The sequence below is a fragment of the Hemiscyllium ocellatum genome, chromosome 2 (assembly GCF_020745735.1).
Source record: "Hemiscyllium ocellatum isolate sHemOce1 chromosome 2, sHemOce1.pat.X.cur, whole genome shotgun sequence".
Lineage (NCBI taxonomy): Eukaryota > Metazoa > Chordata > Chondrichthyes > Orectolobiformes > Hemiscylliidae > Hemiscyllium > Hemiscyllium ocellatum.
In genome coordinates, this window is record NC_083402.1 from 89,255,884 (window position 1) to 89,275,723 (window position 19,840).

The window sequence follows — 19,840 nt, forward strand, 5'->3', positions numbered from 1 at the left end:
GTAATAACAAGAGAATTCTTACATTTTACATTAACACTTTACATCTTATAGTGAACTACTTCAGCAAAAATATTAATTTAATCTATTTGTATTATTTTAGAACTTAAATTGGGTGAACTACTGCATGACAAACTGTAAGTATGGCAAAAAATTTTAATTCAGTAGTAATAATTTATTTTAGTTACCAGTGAAAATGGAACTTTTCAGTTAATCTTACATAATAGAGCAGAAGGGGTGGGGAGCAACCTTCTTTACTTCCCAACAAATGCAATTGCATTATTGAATTAATTTCACTGATTAAGCTGCTTTTGAAATTATCTAAAATCTACTTCATTGGTGATTTTTCTAGTACATTAAAGTTTACAACATAATTTGTTGACAGCAAATGGTATGAAAATTGTAATTCAAGATGCATTTGAAATGTTTTCTTCAGTTTTGGTCTATTTGAAGCCATGTCAGCAATTGAGATGATGGATCCAAAGATGGATGCAGGAATGATTGGAAATCAGGTTAATCGTAAGGTACTCAACCTGGAACAAGCGATCAAGGTTTGGCACGCTATTTCAAAACTAGACTTTTGCGACTGCGTTAATGTAATTCTCAAACTTGGTACTTGTAGTTAACTCAGCAAAGTGCACTTTCTGTTCCCACCCCCAAATTTTTTCCTCACAGCATTCAAAAAAAAATTGGTGAATATTTCTTATTCATAACAAGTTGGGCTGTTTCACAAAATCTGGTTGTTTATCTGAATGAAAAGAAACTTACATTTGAAATTTGAGTAATTATGTGATTTTTAATCTAGCAGTTACCCATCAACCAGAACATTAGATTTGTTGAAGGACAGGAAATAGTTGCACAACAGAGGAAATGTTCAGGGATCAAGTATTTTTATATTATAAGGTATTAAAGTGAGAAGTTTCATTGGTTTGCATTTTTGGATTGTGCACTTATAATTTAGGGTAAAATCTAAGAATAAAAGGGGTAATGTGTCCTAGTCCAGATTCTAACTGGAATCAAATCTGGGTGGCTTAATTAATAAATAATTTAAGGGGGAGCCTAGCTTGTTTTCCTACAATGAAGGTGCAAGATGTTTAAATTTCTAGACTGTGATGAAAGCAGATATAATGACAATAGCCAGACTAAGAGTAGATATGGGCAGCAAGTCTCTGTAACAGTGCTTTCCATGTTTAAACCCACTTTAACCATTTTGAGGCCTTGAAATTGGCATTCTTAATCTGGTGAGAACTGTAGGATGGGATTTAAAGGGGGTCCTGCAACTGTTAACACTTGGTTTGAGCTCCACAGCAGCTTTTGCTTTGGAGCGCGCGACACCATCTTGACCCAAAATCTGAGAAGCCCTACTTCATAGAATTGGAGTGCAGGTGGAAACTCGTGCTTAAATTGAAAAATCCAGAATCCATAAGCATTTTAAACTAAACTGTAAGATTTTGCCTAGCTTGAGCCAAAGAGAGGATTTCCATGAAATCCCCTCACTGAAATATAGTTTTCATATTAAAGATTGCCAGGCTAGTAAAGGAAAAAAACAGAAGTAAATCCACAAGAGCTAAGAATTCCTGGCTGGTTCTAGGAGAATAAAGTGTCCACTTGATTGACAAAAATAAAATATAACCATAGCTGGAGATTTTTGTCCATTTGAAATATTAAGTGGAGTATCAAGTGTCTAATGAAATAATGTTGAGTGAATGGTTTACTTTCTTTATTATGGTAAAAATCTTAAAACCTGAAACATTGTCAGCTCTACAGTTCATTCAAAGTTTGTACTTTTTCAAACTGACAGGTCGTTATGGAATTATTATCATTGGAATGGAAAAGTTTAACTTTCCAAGTTTTGTTTTATTGTAAAGTTTGAATTGTGTTAACATTGAAGTGTGTTTCTTTATGATACTTTACAAAAAGAGAAACAAATAAAAGTTAATTTGCTAATTTGTTAGTTGTTGACAATTCCAGTGTAAAGAAACATAGGTAAGGTGAGAATAGAATCTGACATTACATTTCATATAGTATCATTATTACAGGTTTCACATTCATTACATGTTTCATTGTCAATCCTAGTTGCCTTGAGTTTAGTATAATGGGGTGACTTTCAAGGTTGCTTCAGAGGAGCTGTGAATCAGCCATGTTGATATGATGTGTTCACATTGTTGGCTAAACAGGATAAGGATGGATGGCTTTCTTTCCGAAATGACATTAATGATCTAATGAAGTTTTAATGACAATCCCAAAAGCTACATGGTAATTTATTTACTGTTGCAACTTCTTTTAATTGTCAGAATTTTTTCCAACAAAATTCAAATTCTTAACCTCCTGTGGTGCTAATTTATTTCACTTCTTTTGAATTAGTTGTCCATATCTCTGAATTGCCCACTGTATTGTCTTTAGCTAATGTATGCAAAAACCTTTTTTTAAATTGCCTTTGGAGAGTAGTGATTTGATGTTACTCTCAAATTCTGCAGAAAGCAGTGTTAAATCTGATGAGCAGTACAGATCATTGATGCTCTTACATTAATCTAGAGGTACTCCAACCGCTTACAGCCTTTCCTGTTTAGAATTTTTAAAAAAGCTTCTATATCTCAAATCTACTTCCAGACGCAAACTTGCCCAGTTTCAAAGACAGTTGAAATGTGGGCTGACAACTAAATTACTGATAGGATTTGCATTATAAGAGGTTGAAAGAGGTACACATTCTCATTATATTTAATTATACTAGGTTAGAATCTAACTTGCTGAGCTGAGCATTCAAAGTTGAGTGCTTTGACACCAAATTCTTGGATACAGGTGTCTCTGTAACAAACCTCTTCAATCAAACAGAACACGAAAGAACTTGCCTCCGATCACACTCGCACCACAATCAGTTCTGCAGTTTAGCTACTACCAACGTGCATCTGGTTTGTTTGTCCCTCCTAATACTGGTCTTCCAAGACTTACCTGTTCCTACAACCTACACTAATTGCCTGACTGCAAATTGGAGTCCTTGCCAATTCAATCAGGCTGACCTCTAGGCAGCAGCAAATCAGTGACACTAATTTTAAGATCTCACATTATAGATTTCCCACACCTTTCTGACTACCTACCTCGTGGAGGTCAAGTAAGTAAAATAAAAATACCCCCCTCAGGATTTTCTGTCCCTCCAACAGATTTGAAGTCTAAAGTTATTTATTCACTGTTAATAAACTCAACAGTGCTGTTATAGAATTGAGTAAATAGTCGGTGTAATATAGACAACATTTATATGAAGCTGAATATTGGTCAGTTCAGAAATATTTAGAATTTGGAAGTTGAAATCTGTGACAACATCTGAAAAACCTCAGACTGAACTAATTATAAATGGATGAGTTTAAAACTACTGCAATTTAGCGTGATATCCCTTGTAGATGTATGTACTCCTTAATATTATCTTTTTATCTTACTGAAGGATGAAGCAATTACAATCAAGGGTCTAACCTTGCCTGAACTGATAGGTATAACGGATACATGCTTCTGTTGTTTGGTAAGCTTGATATCTTCTTAGTTTCAAGGCATCAAGAAATCATAGAACTTTGGAAAGTATTTGGCACATCTGTTCAATGTTTAGCCATCAGAGGCATCTACTTGAACTATCCTTTTCATTTTCAAAGAAATTTACTGAGGTTTGTTTTTGAAAAATACAATCATATTTCTCTCTGGAAATAATTTTTCTAACCTTTCGCTTAATTTTTGACATTGTTTTTATCTTAAATTTATGTCCACTGCTTTCTTGCTGACAGTTGAAAAGTTAAGTTTACCTATGATTCTTCTTAATCTTTATGATCTCTATTTTATTATTCTTTTAATGTTTTCGTTCTTATGGACAAAGCCTGACTTTGTGTCTTCATAACCTTATTTAAAAGACTTGTTGATCTTAGCTGCATATTTGTCAGTGTTTTCATGACTTTCTTTTGTGTTTGATACCACGAGTTGACACTAAATCAAGTTTTTTGATTACCTTTTTATTGCCTAGTTTATTTGCACTGTCATCTTTATTAAATTGAGTAATTACACACCAAGATTACTCCATTTTATAATCTGATCATTAAGGTATATTCCCGATCTTGTTATTGTAAAATGTATTAATTTCCGATTTTCTCCATAAAACTGATTTTGCCACCTGTCATCCTGCTAATCATGTTGTCATTCAGCTTTTAGGAATTTTCCTTGTGATTTCACCAATTTAGCAATGGTAGAAAATTTAAAATTGTGTCTCTTCAATTCCCATATTTCTTTCATTCATATGAATAATAAATAAAAGACATAATAACACAAACACAATCTCTGTGGGAATCTCATATTTTCAATCTGGAAGATTTCTTTTGGCACTAGCCATCTGACCTTGAGCCACATGCTGCATCCATATGGTGTTATTTTTGTCAGAAGTTTTTGTTGAGTTCCATTCAATGCTTAGCGTTATTAATCAATATGCACATATATATGTGTTTGCAGTCCAATAAAGAAATAATATGTCGGCTTAAAGTGAGGGAAGAAAGATCCCCAGGTTCACCTGACGTAAATCATGTTTTTTTTACAACAATGCTGTTATCATGATCTTCGTATTATTCTTGGTTGCTTACAGAAGCCCTCAGGAATTCTCATTTATTTTATGTCTGACTGCATTAAAATCTAAAGTTTGCCTTTCAGTTTTAACTTCAATCAGCCAAAAGGCAAGGGACTATATTGAATAGAAAATTTCTACAAACTAGTGTGAGAATCATTTGAAAGTGAAGAAACAATAGTGAATGGGGGAGAATAGAATCATACACCAAAAGATTTATTCAACTTTTAATTCAATATTAAAGACTGACCTAGAAGTCAAGAGAGTTACTTGAAAAAAAAGTTGATATCCATCTTGTTTGCATTTCTTTCTTGGTTTACAGTGATAACTCGATTGAATTATTTGGTTTGGTGCAAGTCTAGGATAATTTGGCTCATTTAGAAACTTCCTTTAATAAATTGAACAAAATTTCATGAAAGTTACAATTTAAGTAATCCATAAACTGAAGAATCCTATTAAAAGTCTAATTAGGTAAAGTAAAGTTTTAAAAACATGTAGTGCTTTGCATTTTCAGGCATATCTTTTAAATAGCCAAACTACAAATAGATTCTCTCTGTATCCAATGACTAAGTAATAGATTTGAAGCAGTTTGTGAAAAGATTGTAAATTGCCATCACAGTGGTTTGAATTATCATTCATATTTTTAATAGTACTTCACTATTTTTATATTTTAAAGCAGTTGAAATCAAACTCCAAAAAGGATAAAGTTTATTTTATTATTCTGTATATATTTTGAACTTACAAATCAATTTCTTGAACTGTCTATTTCCTTCCTAAATATTGAATAATTTGAATGCTCTTATCATATAAACCAATAATTCATGCATTTGATTTTTCTTGTGTATGCAGGAAATGTTTCAAATACAAAACAGTTTTATATTGCCATATGTAAATGTAATTTCGAATTAGAATCTTAACTCCATAGTTTCTTCTCACAGATAACATGGCTGGAAGGGCATTCTTTGGCCCAGACAGTCTTCACGTGTCTTTATGTTCATAATCCAGACTTAATTGAGGATTCTGCTATGAAAGCTTTTGCTCTGGGCATCCTAAAGATCTGTGACATTGCCAGAGAAAAAGTCAACAAAGCAGCTGTTTTTGAAGAGGTTAGTGCAAGGCTTAAGCAAGACCAAAATTATGAATGGAAGAAATGTTACTCCAGATTTGTGCCAGGATCATTTTTATTTATGTTCCAAGCAAGAGAAATTGACTTTTTAATAAAGCCAAAATGTTGCAAATTTGGAAATGCTAAATAAGAGTAGAAAATACTGCAAATGCACAGCAGTTCAGATGGTATTGGTGGGGACAGAAGCCAACCTAATGTTTGATGACCTTTGATTAGAGGTGGGGCAGTAAAAGTTGGAGTAGATATTAAACTAGCAAAAGAGGGCAGGTAAAGAAATATCAAAACTTACTTTCACAATCTTGTCTCGTTCAGCAACAATCTCCAGTTGCAGTTTATTCCATGTGAATCACAGAATTGTTACACATGCATTCAAGCCATCATGGCAGAACCATTTCTATTACCTGGTGCCAATCTCCTGCCTTTTTCCCATATTCCTCACACCATTTCTAAACAAATAATAAATCAATGTCCTCTTGAATGCCTTACTTGAACCTGTCTCCTCCATATTTCCAAGCAGTGCATTCCATACCCTAACTACTCACTGTGTGAAAAAACTTTTTTCTGACATGACCCTTGCTTCCTTTTGTACATACTTTAAACATATACCCCTCCATTCTTCTTTCTTCTATAAGTGGGAACAGATTCTACCTATCTACTCGCTTATGATTTTGAAAGCATCTATTAAATCTCATTTCTGTCTTTTACTGTCCAAGGAGAACAGTTCCAACTTTATCAATCTACTTTTGTAACTGAATTCTCTCAGTCCTGGAACCATTCTTGAAATCACTTCTACACTGTTGCTAATGCATTCACATCTTTCCTATAATATGGCACCCACAATACCCCAGCTGCCATCCGACAAATATATTAGTTCTTAAACTGTGACCCCCCACCCCCAGTTCTGGACTTCCAATCATTGGAAACATCCTTCCTACACTTACCCATCTCCTTCTGTTCAAATTTTATAGATTTCAATGAGATCCATCCTCACTGTTCTAAACATAGTTCTAATTAATCTAGTGTTTCTCAGACAATAGTCCTGCCATTCCAAGGAATCGTTTGTAATGTGGTGTAAATTGCTACTTTCTTTTGGAATTCAGTGTTCTTGTATCTATTCAGATGAATGCAAGTTAAACAATTTAGCATTATTCCGATTCAGTACTATCAAGTGACGTATGTTCCCAGTCTTCATGAGTGGGGGTGGGGTGGAGCTAGATTAAATCACTTCAAATTATATGCGAGTAGGCAGTCAGACATGTCACCGTACTTCTCATTACGAAACGTCATGTTGAAAATGCAACTCAGTCTTCGGCATGTTCAGATCCTATTATTTGAGGTCAGAGGTGCCTGTGATTAAATGATGCTAACATTGCAGTTGTACTTAAAGATCTAATGTCAGTAGTTTAGCCTTTGAATGTGTGATTCAACAATCCATCCAAATCATGTCTGCACCAAAGAAAGTAGGTAGATGGTTGATTAAGGAAAACCTTCACAAGGATTGAAAAAAATGCATGTTACCCTACTTAATATTTTATGTGGTTTTATTGTCAAATTATGGGATTGGTGTTAGTGCACTGTCACTAACTGTCCAAAAATGCTGAATATCCATAAGTGAATTCCCAGTTGCATATTGGGAGTACCAGTACTCCTGCATACTACCTACAAAAAAAATTATTTTAATTATGTTTACTTAACACTTAATATTCTGCAGCACTGTTCTCCAGACTCTTTAAAAACTATTCAAATCTCTTGAAAGAAAGCAGAATTTGTTGCTAATCATTTGCTAGCAATAAAGTCTATTGGTAACTTTCAGTTTTAATTTGTCTTTGTTTACTTATTCCATTGCAAATAAGTAAATGGAGATGCACATCCCCATGTGGAAGGAATATACTTGGATATTGTACAGAAGTATTAATTGTCAATCACTAGCTCTTTATTTTCATTGGTATTTTCAGGAGGATTTTCAATCGATGACTTATGGCTTCAAAATGGCCAATAATGTTACAGATCTGAGAGTCACAGGTAACCATATGTATTTTAATGAAACAATTGGCATAATTTGTTGAAAGCAAAAAACTGTGGATGCTGGAAAATAGAAATAAAAACAAAGTACAAGAAATACTCAGCATGTCTGCCATCATGTATTGCTGAAGTAGTTAGCGCTTTGAGGAAATGTAACTGTGTTCTAAATTGGAAGATGGTGATGATTTTTATGCCATAGGGATGGGGAATCAGAAAAGAGCAAAAGGGAAATGTATAGAGATTGGGAGTGACCAAATCGAAAATTCAAATTCAATACATCAAAAATGTGATTCATTCCAAGTGATAATTTGATTCAGCCTGTGTAACGTCAAAAAAATGGTTGGAGACACAGGAGACTGCAAAGGCTATGGGCCATGACAACACTCTGGCAATAGTACTGAAGATTTGTGCTCCAGAATGTGCTGCTCCCTAACCAAACAATTCCAGTACAGTTACAACACTATCTACCTGACAATGTGAAAAACTGCCCAGCACATAAAAAGCAGGACAAATCCAACCTGCCGAATTAACACCCCATCAGTCTACTCTCGGTCATCAGCAAAATGATGGAAGGTGTCATCAACAGTGCTATCAAGCAGCATCTGTTCAGCAATAACCTGCTCAGTGACGCCAAGTTTGAATTCTGCCAGGGCCACTCAACTCCTGACCTCATTACAGCCTTAATTCAAGCATGGACAAAAGAGCCAAATTCCAGAAGTGAGGTGACAGTGACAGCCTTTGACATCAAGGCTGTATTTGACTATGTGCAGTATCAAGGAGTCCTAGCAAAACCGGTATCAGTGGGTCCAGGGGACTCCACTGGTTGGAGTCATCCCAAGCAGTGCAGGTGGTAGTTGTAGGTCAGTCATCTCAGCTCCAGGATGCCTCTGCAGGAATTCCTCGTGATAGCCTCAGAGGACCAACCATCTTCAGCTGCTTCATTAATAATCTTCCCTCTATCATATGGTCAGAAGTCAGAATAACCCCTGATGACTGCATAATGCTCAGCACCATTCATAGAGATGTATAGAAACAGATCCTTCAGTCCAACTCCTCAATGCCAACATTTGGCCCATATCCCTCTGAATCCTCCCTATTCATATACCTATCCAGATGCCTTTTAAATGCTGTAATTGTACCAACCTCTGCCATTTCCTCTGACAGTTCATTCCATATATGCACCACCTCCTGCATGATAAAGCTGCTCATTAGGTGCCTTTTAAATGTTTCCCCTCTCACCTTAAACCTGTGCCTTCTAGTTTTGGATTCCCCCACCCCTATGCATCCTCCTTGTGATTTTAGTAACTTCTCAGGAACATAGCCCAAGCCTGTTCAGCCTGTGCCTATAGCTCAGCCCTTCCAACCCAAGCAACATCCTTGTAAATTTTTTTTAACCCTTTTGAGTTTCACAACATCCTATCTGTAGCAGGGAGACCAGAATTGCACTCAGTACTCTAAAAGTAGCCTAACCAATATCCATTTGAGATTGAGATATTGAAGCAGTCCAAGTTCAAATGTAACAAAATTTAGACAATATCCAGGCTTGAACTGACAAGTGACAAATAACATTTGTGCCACACAAAGGCTATGACCATTTCCCATAAGACAACCTAACAAATGGCTCTTGCTACTCAATGATGTTACTGTCATTGAATTCCTTACTATCAACATTCTGGGGCTTACCATTGACCAGAAATTCAACTGTACTGACCACAAACATAGTGGGTACAAGTGCAGGTAAGAGACTAGGAATACTGTGGCAAGTAACACACCACCTAACTCCATGAAGCCTGCCCACCATCTACAAGACATAAATCAGGAGTGTGATGGAATATTTCCCACTTGCCTGGATGGGTGCAGCTTCAGCAACATTTATGAGGCTAGTCACCATCCAGGACAAAGCCATCTGCTTCAATTGGCTTAATGTCACAAGCATCCAGTCCCTCCACCACCGACACTCGATAGTAGCAATGTATACTCTCTATAAGATGTACTGCAGAAATTCATCAAAGATCCTTAGACAGCACCTTCCAAACTGACAACCATTTCCATCTAAAAGGACAAGGTCAGCAGTTATGTGGGGACACCTTAGCTTCCAAATTCCCCTCCAAGCCACTCACCATCCTGACTTGGAAATATATTGCCATTCCTTCACTGTCACTGGGGCAAAATCCTGGAATTCCCTCCAAACAGCATTGTGGGTCAACCCACAGCAGGTGAACTGCAGCAGTACAGGACGACAGCTAACCACCATCTTCTCAAGGGCAGCTAGAGATGGGCAATAAACACTGGGCTAGCCAGCGACATCCACATGCCACAAATGAATGAGAAAAAAAAGGTTAACTTTTAGAATAAAAGCTCCTAAAGCTGTGAGTGGGAAGCATAAGTAGGTGAAATAGGTGATAAAAGTAGGTCATTCAACCCTCCAACCCTGTTCTGCCAGTCATTAAAGTCACAGCTGATCTGATGTGCCACTAAATCCACTTTGTCTATCTGTATAATTCTTGACTTCCTTGTATATCAAAATTCTGTCTAACTCAGCCTTGCTTGTATTCAAAGTCCTGAACTTCACTGCATGCTGATGTAAACAGTTCCAAAGATTAGCAACCCTTGTTCCTTCTCATTTCCATATTAAATGCAAGGCTACTTATCTTGAAACTGTCTCTCCATCTTCTGGCCTCTCCCATAAGAATAGCCACTCAGCATCTTTTCTGTCAAGACTCCAGAATCTTGTGTTTGAATAAGGTCACTACCATCCTTGCAACTCCAGTGAGTATAGCCCAACTGACTCAGCTTAAGACAACCATTCATTCCTGGAGTCAAACTATCAAAACTTCTCAGATCTATGTCCAGTCTCCACTTTACAGGGACCAAAATTGTACATGGTATTTTAGGGACAGTCTACAATCTTTTGTACAGTTTTAGCAAAATTTCACTGCTTTCATATTCCATGCCCCTTGTAGTAAACGTTGCAATAATCATCCTAATTAACCACTATACCTACATGCTGACTTTGAATAATTCATGCATGAGGAGACTTTTTGTATTCTGTGGTACTCCCTGCTTCACTTGCATAGCTCTGTTTCTGACTACAGACCAAAGCTGAAGTCTAATTAAAGGGTATGACTGGCTTCTGATTAGAGTTCAAGTAACTTTCTCCCTTTCTGCCTCAGTATCAAAGCTTAGACTGCAGTTGATCAACTGAGTGGAGTTTTCTTGAGCTGCAGTGCTGATGTGGGTTACAGTGGGGTGCTCTCGGTCCCATGTACTCCAACTGAAATGTATCAAACTCTGCCCTGTCATCTTTTTATCGAAATAGGGTTTCAAGTTTATAAATATCACTTTTTAGTTATTTTAAGTAGTTACACTGTTAACTTGGTATGTTATTTATATCTCCCCAATTTAAAGGAAGTACACTCTTAAAACTCACCTCAATCATCTGCCTGCTCGCTTGATTTACTGCCACAGGACTTACCTGGACCCTCTTTTGAATCACTCTTTTCTGTAAAAGATTAGAACTGCACCTCTATCTTGCTAAGTCAAATCTGTGTCCAAGTTGTACATTGTTGAGCATTCTAACTCCATGTATTAGTGAAGCTGTCCTGTATTTATCCTAGCTGGAGTTCCAAAGATCTGAGTCAGGCTCTGTTTGTGAGAGACTCGTTCTAATCAGCCTATTATTTAAATAACTGGAGCTGCTATCAGCAAGTACCTTATTTACCCATGACTAAGACTGAAAGAAACTACAAGTCAAGGTTAAAATTTTATTAAATGTGAATTGTTTTTAAGTTATAAGAAATAATTGTCATGAATTTATCCTGACTTAGAAATGAAATCACTGTTTACACGATTAGTCATTAATTCAATTGTGATAATTAACATTGAAACACAAATGTTTACAGTCAATAATTCTGATTTAATAGTGGAGAGCTAAATGTCACATCGGTAAATGCTCATCTGAAATGCCTCTTTGTTCGACATGCAATTACTGTTTCTGTGCCATAATTTGTCTGACTGAATCCAAAAGATCTGTTGAACTACAGGCATCTGTTGAACCATTAATTATTCTGCTATTTTTATTAAACTCTATTTCCAGGCATGTTAAAAGATGTAGAAGATGATTTACAAAGAAGAGTGAAGGTACTATGTTCATGCAGTAGGCTAAGAAGTTTCAGTGAAAGTTCAGCATTTATATGCTACATAATTTATAGCTTATCGCCAAGCTCTTCGTATACTGTAACATAACAAAATATTTATATTCTGATTGTTCAGTTGCTCGAGTATATGCAGGTATTCTCAGCGTGGTTCTTTCTTTACTGGAAATCTAATTGCAAAGTTTGTTTCTCTGTGTTGCACTCTAAGAATAATGTGTTTATTCCCCTGTCCCTTCCCCCAAACAGAGCACCAGAAGTCGGCAGGGAGAAGAACGCAATCCAGAGGTTGAACTTGAAGTAAGAATTCATCTCTTTGAAGTGTATTGTTTGTGGTTTTGTGATATTGGATGGAAGTCCTCCTATAAAGGAGAAATTAAAAATCACACAACATCAGGTTATAGTCCAACAGGTTTATTTGGAAGTGCTAGCTTTCATAGGGCTACTCCTTCCTCAGGTGCTTGTGGAATATAAGACACAGAATTTATAGCTAAAGTTTGCAGTGTGATGCAATTGAAATTATACGTTGAAAAAGACCTGGATTGTTTGTTAAGTCTCTCATCTTTTAGATTGACCACGTTGGTTTCAGTTCTTTCCTATGCAAATCCCAGAACCCTTTTTTTAAAAGGTACATTCTCAAGTGAACTTTAACAATAAGTTCCATGTCATCTCAGATAATGCATTGACAGTGTGAAGTGCTCTGTGTGAGGCTGTCACTGCCCCAATGTTCAGACTGATTCTATTTCTAAAAAGGGGATTTATAGAATCTTAGAATGGATTCATGCAGCTTTTGAGCAAAATAAAATGTACTTGCAGAATTATAATGTGAGCGTATGAGAGAGAGAGAGAGCTTCTGCGTGTGTGTGTGTGTGTGTGTGTGTGTGTGTGTGTGTGTGACAGAGAGAGAGAGAGAGAGTGTGTGAGGTGAGTGAGAGAGAGAGAGAGTGTGTGCCGTGCAGTGGGGTCACCTGGAGTGTGACATGAACCCAAAGTCCCAGTTGAGGCCATCCGCATGGGTACCAAACTTGGCTATGAGCCTGTGCTCGGCCACTTTGCGTTGTTGCTTGTCCCGAAGTCCGCCATGGAGGATGTCCACCTGAAGGTCCGAGGTCGAATGTCTCTGACCCCTTTACACTCTCACATACATGTACTCTCTCACAGACACACGTACCCCTCCACGCACGCGCACACGCAAGTTTGTGGGGTGAATTTGTTCTTGCAGAATTATATTTTATTTTGTTCAAAAACTGCATGAATCCATGTATGATGCTGCAAATCCCTTCTTTAAAAACAGAATCAGTCTGAACATTGGGGCACAGACAGCCTCACACAGGGCACCTCACCTTCCATGCGTTATCTAGACGACATGGCACCTATTGTTAAAGTTCACTTGAGAATGTAACTTATTTTAAAAATGTTCTGGGATTTACACATGAAGGAATTGAAATCAACATAGTCATTCAAAAAGATGAGAGACTTAACAAAACAATCTAGATCTTTTTCAATATATAATTTCAGTTGCTTCACATTGTAAACTTTTGCTATAAATTCTGTCTTACGATCTTATATTCCACAACCACCTGATGAAGGAGCAGCGCTCCAAAAGCTAGTGCTTCCAAATAAACCTGTTGGACTATAACCTGGTATTGTGTGATTTTTAACATTGTACACCCCAGTCCAACATCAGCACCTTCAAAGTATAAAGGAAAAATATCCATCTAGCAAAAGGGCAGGGAATATCAGATGCTGTGGTTGCACTAGCTGACACAAGTAATTCTTGATTGTGTACTAAGAGCCTCATCCAAATAGACCACCCACCCTGCCTACTATGTTTCAGGAAGCATGATTTACTATTTTTTTCCTCATCCTCATTCTTTCTCTTCACCTTAAGCACACATTCCACATACTAGTGAGATCACAGCTAATGTATTTCCATGCACTGAGTTGGAAAATCTAGCACTGTAGATTTTATATGAATCACTTTATGATTCTAGTCAGTTTCCCAGATTTTGTAGTAAATAGCTTTTGAAATAATGATTTATACTAGAAAATCCAGTTGGGAATATAATTTGTTTAATTCTTTTACATGAAAAAAAGGAAGGATGGAATTGAAACCTGTTTCACGACATCTCAAATCTGAAATTCTGATTTAAGTTTAACAATTGACACTATTCACTACAAAAACATGCCATAGAATTTTTCCATCCATTAGCTTCAGAACTGACATACCCTAAACTTGGAGATTCCACATTCATTTGCAACAAATTTAATTACCTTTGTTTCAAGTTTATTTGACAGTGAGCAGTTTCTTCCTTTGTTGGCAGGTTTAAATTTGTGTTCTCTCCTTTTTGCCATATCTCCCTTGAAGCCTCTGGACCCTGTCTCCCATTATTCCCTTGGCTCTGGTAAAAGTTTACTCTGGCAAAAGGCTCCACAAACATAACAACAGTCCAGATGAAAGGCCCCAACAATAGCTTGCTCCAACACACTCACTTCAGCAAAAGACTCCATGATTGAATTTTCCCATTCATTTAGTGGTCTTTCAGGGATGAATTTGTTCTGGATGCTGCTTTATTGGATATTATTTTGTAATCTTTTAAAGAAATTGGGTACAACTTAAAGGATGGACAGGAGAAAGTCAGTAATATAAACTTGCACAAGAGTATGTCTAAGGACCTGCATGAAGGCTCCGTGTATGGCACTTCTGTCTCAGTGGCAGGGTTCCGGGTTCACTTCCAGCTTGAGTGACTGTGCAACTGCACAGAAAAATCCTCCCTATGGCTGTGTGGGTTTCCATCCACAGTCCAAGGACGTGCAGATTAGATGGATTGGCCGTGCTAAATTGCCCCGTAATGTCCGGGGATGTGCACTGGATGTGCTAGATGAATTAGCTATTGTAAATGTGGGGATTTACTGATATTGGGGAGGTGAACAGCTCTGGATGGGATGCTGTTCAGACGGTTGACGCAAACTTTGACAGGCTGAATGGCCTCAATCTGCACTGTAGATTTTATATGAATCACTGTATGATTCTACTCCGTCTCCCAGATTTTGTAGTAAATAGCTTTTGAAATAATGATTTATACTAGAAAATCCAATTGGGAATATAATTTGTTTCATTCTTTTACATGAAAAGAGGAAGGATGGAATTGAAATCTGTTTTGGCTTCTGTTAAAAGTTGTGATTTAAGTATTTCTGTTATAAATTACTTGGAAATTCTAATATGACCACTACTTATGTTTCAGCATCAACAATGTACAGCAGTTTTCAGTAGGATAAAATTTACTCGGTTATTATTGACAACCCTGATCGCTTTTACAAAGAAAGAGGTGAGACAGATTATTTGTGGGAGCTTTTCAACATAATCAAAGCCAAAAAAACTTTTATCTAGAATCATTTTCATAAATTGAACCTGCTGATGAGCAGGGGATCTACTGAAGTTAACATACAAGTTTGCATCACTTTACAGGATTTCTATCTGTTGGCATGTTGATAGAGACCTTTTTCAAAAGGGTGCCGGTACTTAATTGAAAACACAACCTTAGAAATGATGTATTTCTATTATTGTGTCATCATCCAATTATTGATAACCACAGGTGAGATGCTGGAAGAATGGACATTGGCTAACATAATGCCATTATTTAAGAAAGATGGCAAGGAAAAGCCAGGGAACTATAGGCCGATGAGCCTGACATCAGTAGTGGGCAACTTGTTGGAGGGAATCTTGAAAGACGGAATTTATATGTATTTGGAAAGGTGATGACATATTAGGGATAGTCAACATAGCTTTCTGTTTGGGAAATCTTGTCTCACTAACTTAAGTTTTTTGAAGTCAGCAGTCAGACAATACCAGGTTATAGTCCAACGGCTTATTTGAAATCACAAGGGAATGCAGTCCCTTCATCAGATGCAGTAAGAGAGAAGAGCTCACAGCCACAGCTTATAGGCAGAGAGATCAGGGGCAGAGAAATCAAAAGATCATACAACTATGTGAGTGGAGGGTCAGATAATAAGTTTCTGCAGGTGACCAAAAGCATCAGACAGTGTGAGTCAAGTGTCACAACTGAATAACCAGTAAAGGGATAACCTTATAATCCGGTTAAGTGAGGCAGAGAGTTAATTACAAAAATTAAAAATAAGATGGTGCTGGAGACAAACTAAATGACTGGAATAACATGTTAGGTATAAGAGTGACATCCCAAATTTCTAACCAAAACAATAAGCAATTCAAAACTGTACAAACTAATTAAGGTAGAGAGATCATGACAATTTATCAAGGTTCCATACCCATGAAGAATGCTTTAGCTGTGATCTTGGGTTCAGGTCACGCTATATGTTCATCATATTGTTCTGTATCTGTTAAAATCTTCTTTACTGTCCTTTTTTGAAACCATCACCTTATCCAGCCCAGTCCAACACTTGCACCTCCACATGGAGCTTTTTGAAGAAGCAACAAAAGAAAATTGATTAGGGCAGAGCAGTTGATGTGATCCATATGGACTTCAGTAAGGCATTCAGCAAGGTTCCTCATGGTAGACTGGTTAGCAAGGTTAGATCACATGGAATACAGGGAGAACCAGCCATTTTGATATAAAACTAGCTCAAAGGTAGAAGACAGAGGATGGTGGTGGGGGGTTGCTTTTCAGACTGGAGGCCTGTGACCAGCAGTGTGCCACAAGGATCGGTGCTGCTTTTAGTCATTTATAGAAATGATTTGGACGTGAACATAGGAGGTATGGTTAGTAGATTTGCAAATGACACCAAAATTGGAGGCACAATGGACAGTGAAGAACACTGTAATTGGAAGAACACTGGGCATTGACCTTAGAGTACAATAGGACCTTGATCAGATGGGCCAATGGGCCGAGAAGTGGCAGATCTAGGCAGGATGTATACACCAGGAGAAATTGAGGACTGCAGATGCTGGAGATCAGAGCTGAAAATGTGTTACTGGAAAAGCGCAGCAGGTCAGGCAGCATCCAAGCAGTAGGAGAGTCGACGTTTCGGACATTCAGGAATGTACACCCCTTAATAGTAAGGTCCTGGGGTGTGTTGCTGAGGAGAGACCTTTTGGTGTAGGTTTAAGTTCCATGCAAGTGGAATTGCAGGTAGACAGGATAGTGAAGAAGGCATTTAGTAAGCTTGCCTTTATTGGTGAGTGCACTGAGTACAGGATTCGGGAGGTCATGTGGCTGTCTGCAACATTGGTTAGGCCACTTTTGGGATACTGCCTTCAATTCTGGTCCTCCTACTCTTGCAAGGATGTTGTGGAACTTGAAAGGGTTCAGGAAAGATTTACAAGGATGTTGCTAGGGTTGGAGGGTTTGTATTATAGGGTGGGGCTGAAAAAGCTGAGATTATTTTCCCTGGAGCATTGGAGGCTGAGTGGTGACCTTAGAACTTTAAAACATCATCAGGGCCATAGGGTGAATAGACAAGGTCTTTTCCCCCCCCCCCCCCCGGTTGGGGAGTCCAAAACTAGAGGGCACAGGTTTAGGGTGAGAGGAAAAAGATTTAAAAGGAACTTAAAAGGCACCTTTCTCTCACAAATGGTGAAGCGTGTGTGGAATGAGCAGCCAAGAAAGTGGTGGAGGTTGGCACAATTGCAACATTTAAATGGCATCGGGATGGTATATGAATAGGAAGAATTTTGGGGGATATGGGTCAAATGCTGTAAAATGGGAGTAGATTAATTTAGGATATTTGTTCGGCATGGTCAAGTTGGACCAAAAGGTCTGTTTCCATGCTGTACAGCTCTGACTCTATTGGTTAGGCTTGCTGAGTTTCTCCGTGACTCTGTTTGTTTCAGATTTGCAGTATCCACAGTATTTTTATTGAGCGTGTCAGTCAAGCTGGGGATCAAGTTTTTCATTTATCTAACAGTTGTCTGGGCTCTCAGCCATGCATTATTATTCTCAGTTGTAAGCCCAGGCAACCATTAGTCTGTTGAAACACATTTGCATTACAAATGGTTGGAAACATGAGTGCTTCTAAGGCAACAGGACACCTGGACCTTGGTGAATGGTGGGACCAATAGTTTATCTGAATCCTAATTAAATTTGAGGATCGAGAAAGAAATTTAATAGCAGGGAAGGGAATAATGTGGATTCCAGTTCAATCTGATACATAAAAACATTGAAGTAAATAAAAATAAAGAAAGGTAGGGGAAATTTAAAAAAATTACATTTGTCCTATTAAAAATCTCCAATGGCATCCCAGTTGAAGCAGTATGCAATTTAAAATGTCCATTTTCAACCAATGAGAGGTTGATTGGCAATAAGTAAAGCTACATTAATGGCTAAAGCCATGGAGTGCAGATCAGAGTATTTTCAGCTCCCACTGAACATTTTGCTGGACCTGGTTTTTCATGGTGCTTCTCAGCATAGACACAGCAATGCACATGCGTATAGTACAAAGTTTTAAAAACCCCATTACACCAGGTTATAGTCAAACAGCTTTATTTGGAAATACATGTTTTCAGAGCGTTGCTCCTTTGTCAGCTAGATAGTGGAGTAGGACCATAGGACACAATTTATAGCAGAAGATCATAGTGTCATACACGATGCGATATATTGAACAAATCTAGATTGCTGCTAAATCTTTCATCTTTTAGAATGGTTTGCAAGTTTTGATTCATGAGTACGGAAATCCCAGAACTTCATTCAAGTCACTTCCCTAGATGACATAAGGTTTATTTAAAAAAAGGTGACATCTCAGTTCAGACAAGACATTAAAGGTGTGAGGTGAGCGCTGTATATGCTCCAATCTTGAGTTAGACTGGTTCTATTTCCAAAGTAGGAATTTATAAAATGTCACATAGATTATAAAAAATATTGACTACCTACAGATTTTGTGCGTTTTGAACAAAATAGCATGTATCTGGAAATACAATTCTGCAAATGCAAATTCACCCCATAGACTTACATGTGTGCGCACGCATGTGAGGGAGTGTGTGTTTGTGCGCTTGATAGTTTGTGTATGATTGAGTATCTACCTGAGAGGGTGTGTGTGTGTGTCTGCGTATGTGAGATTGTGTGTATGAGAGAGGGTCTGCGTGAGTGTGAGAGTATGCAAGAGTGTGTGTGAGTGAGAGAGTCAGTAGTGTAGTGGGGTCACCTGTAGGGTGACATGAACTTAAGGTCCCAGTTTAGGCCAACCTCATGGGTAACTATCTTCGCAGTAGTCTCTGCATTGTTGTGTCTCCTGAAGTCTGCCTTGGAGGATGGTCACCCAAAGATCCGAGGCCGACTGTCCCTGACAGCAGAAGTGTTTCCCACCTGGGAGGGAGCATCTCTGTCTGGCGATCCTTGCATAGCATCATTCATCCATTGTCGTAGCAGCTGTTTATCTCGCCAATGTACCATTGCCTGCAGTGTATCAGATAGACAACGCTGACTGACTCACATGAGTATCTGCCCTGTACATAGTGGTATCCATGTCAACACTGACACGTTGTGCAGTGGTTGTCACTGACAGGGTTGTACGGTGTTGTGGTGGTTGTTGTCCTGAAGGCTGACTATGGTCTATTTATGGTTTGGAGTTGTTTTAAAGGCGAGAGGGGGAGGTGTGTGGTTTGGCGAGGTGCTCATCCTCATCGATAATGTGTTGCAGACTGCAAAGAACAGGGAGTAGTTTCTGTGCTCCTGGGAAGTATTGGACAAGTACTGAAAGTATTGGACTACCGTATTGGTCGTGTCCCCTGTCGTGTCTTCTGAGGAGGTCATTACGGTTCTCGCTGTGGCATGTCGGAACTGTGCGATTGACGAGTTGAGCATCATATCCTGGTCTTACGAGGGTGTCCTCCTCATCTGAACGGATCCTATGTATGAGTAGGGCCTGTCCTTTGGGGATGGCTGTTTTAATCTGTTTCGGGTGTAACCCAGAGAAGTACTGCATTGTGAGGTTATCTGTGGGTTTGCGGTTGGTGCAGTGCCCATCCTTGATGATGATGCATGT

At 38.1% G+C, this 19,840-nt stretch overlaps 1 protein-coding gene across 1 annotated transcript in view; it reads left to right on the forward strand.

Annotated features, from left to right (window-relative positions):
- The window catches only part of naa35 (N-alpha-acetyltransferase 35, NatC auxiliary subunit), a 74,236-nt gene that overhangs the window by 12,543 nt on the left and 41,853 nt on the right, over positions 1 to 19,840 (forward strand). Inside the window, exons 3-10 of the mRNA XM_060845226.1 lie at positions 101 to 134; positions 434 to 548; positions 3,434 to 3,508; positions 5,524 to 5,691; positions 7,667 to 7,733; positions 11,830 to 11,873; positions 12,134 to 12,184; positions 15,130 to 15,213. Coding sequence (XP_060701209.1) covers positions 101 to 134; positions 434 to 548; positions 3,434 to 3,508; positions 5,524 to 5,691; positions 7,667 to 7,733; positions 11,830 to 11,873; positions 12,134 to 12,184; positions 15,130 to 15,213 — 638 coding nt within the window. The remainder of the gene's footprint in view (positions 1 to 100; positions 135 to 433; positions 549 to 3,433; positions 3,509 to 5,523; positions 5,692 to 7,666; positions 7,734 to 11,829; positions 11,874 to 12,133; positions 12,185 to 15,129; positions 15,214 to 19,840) is intronic.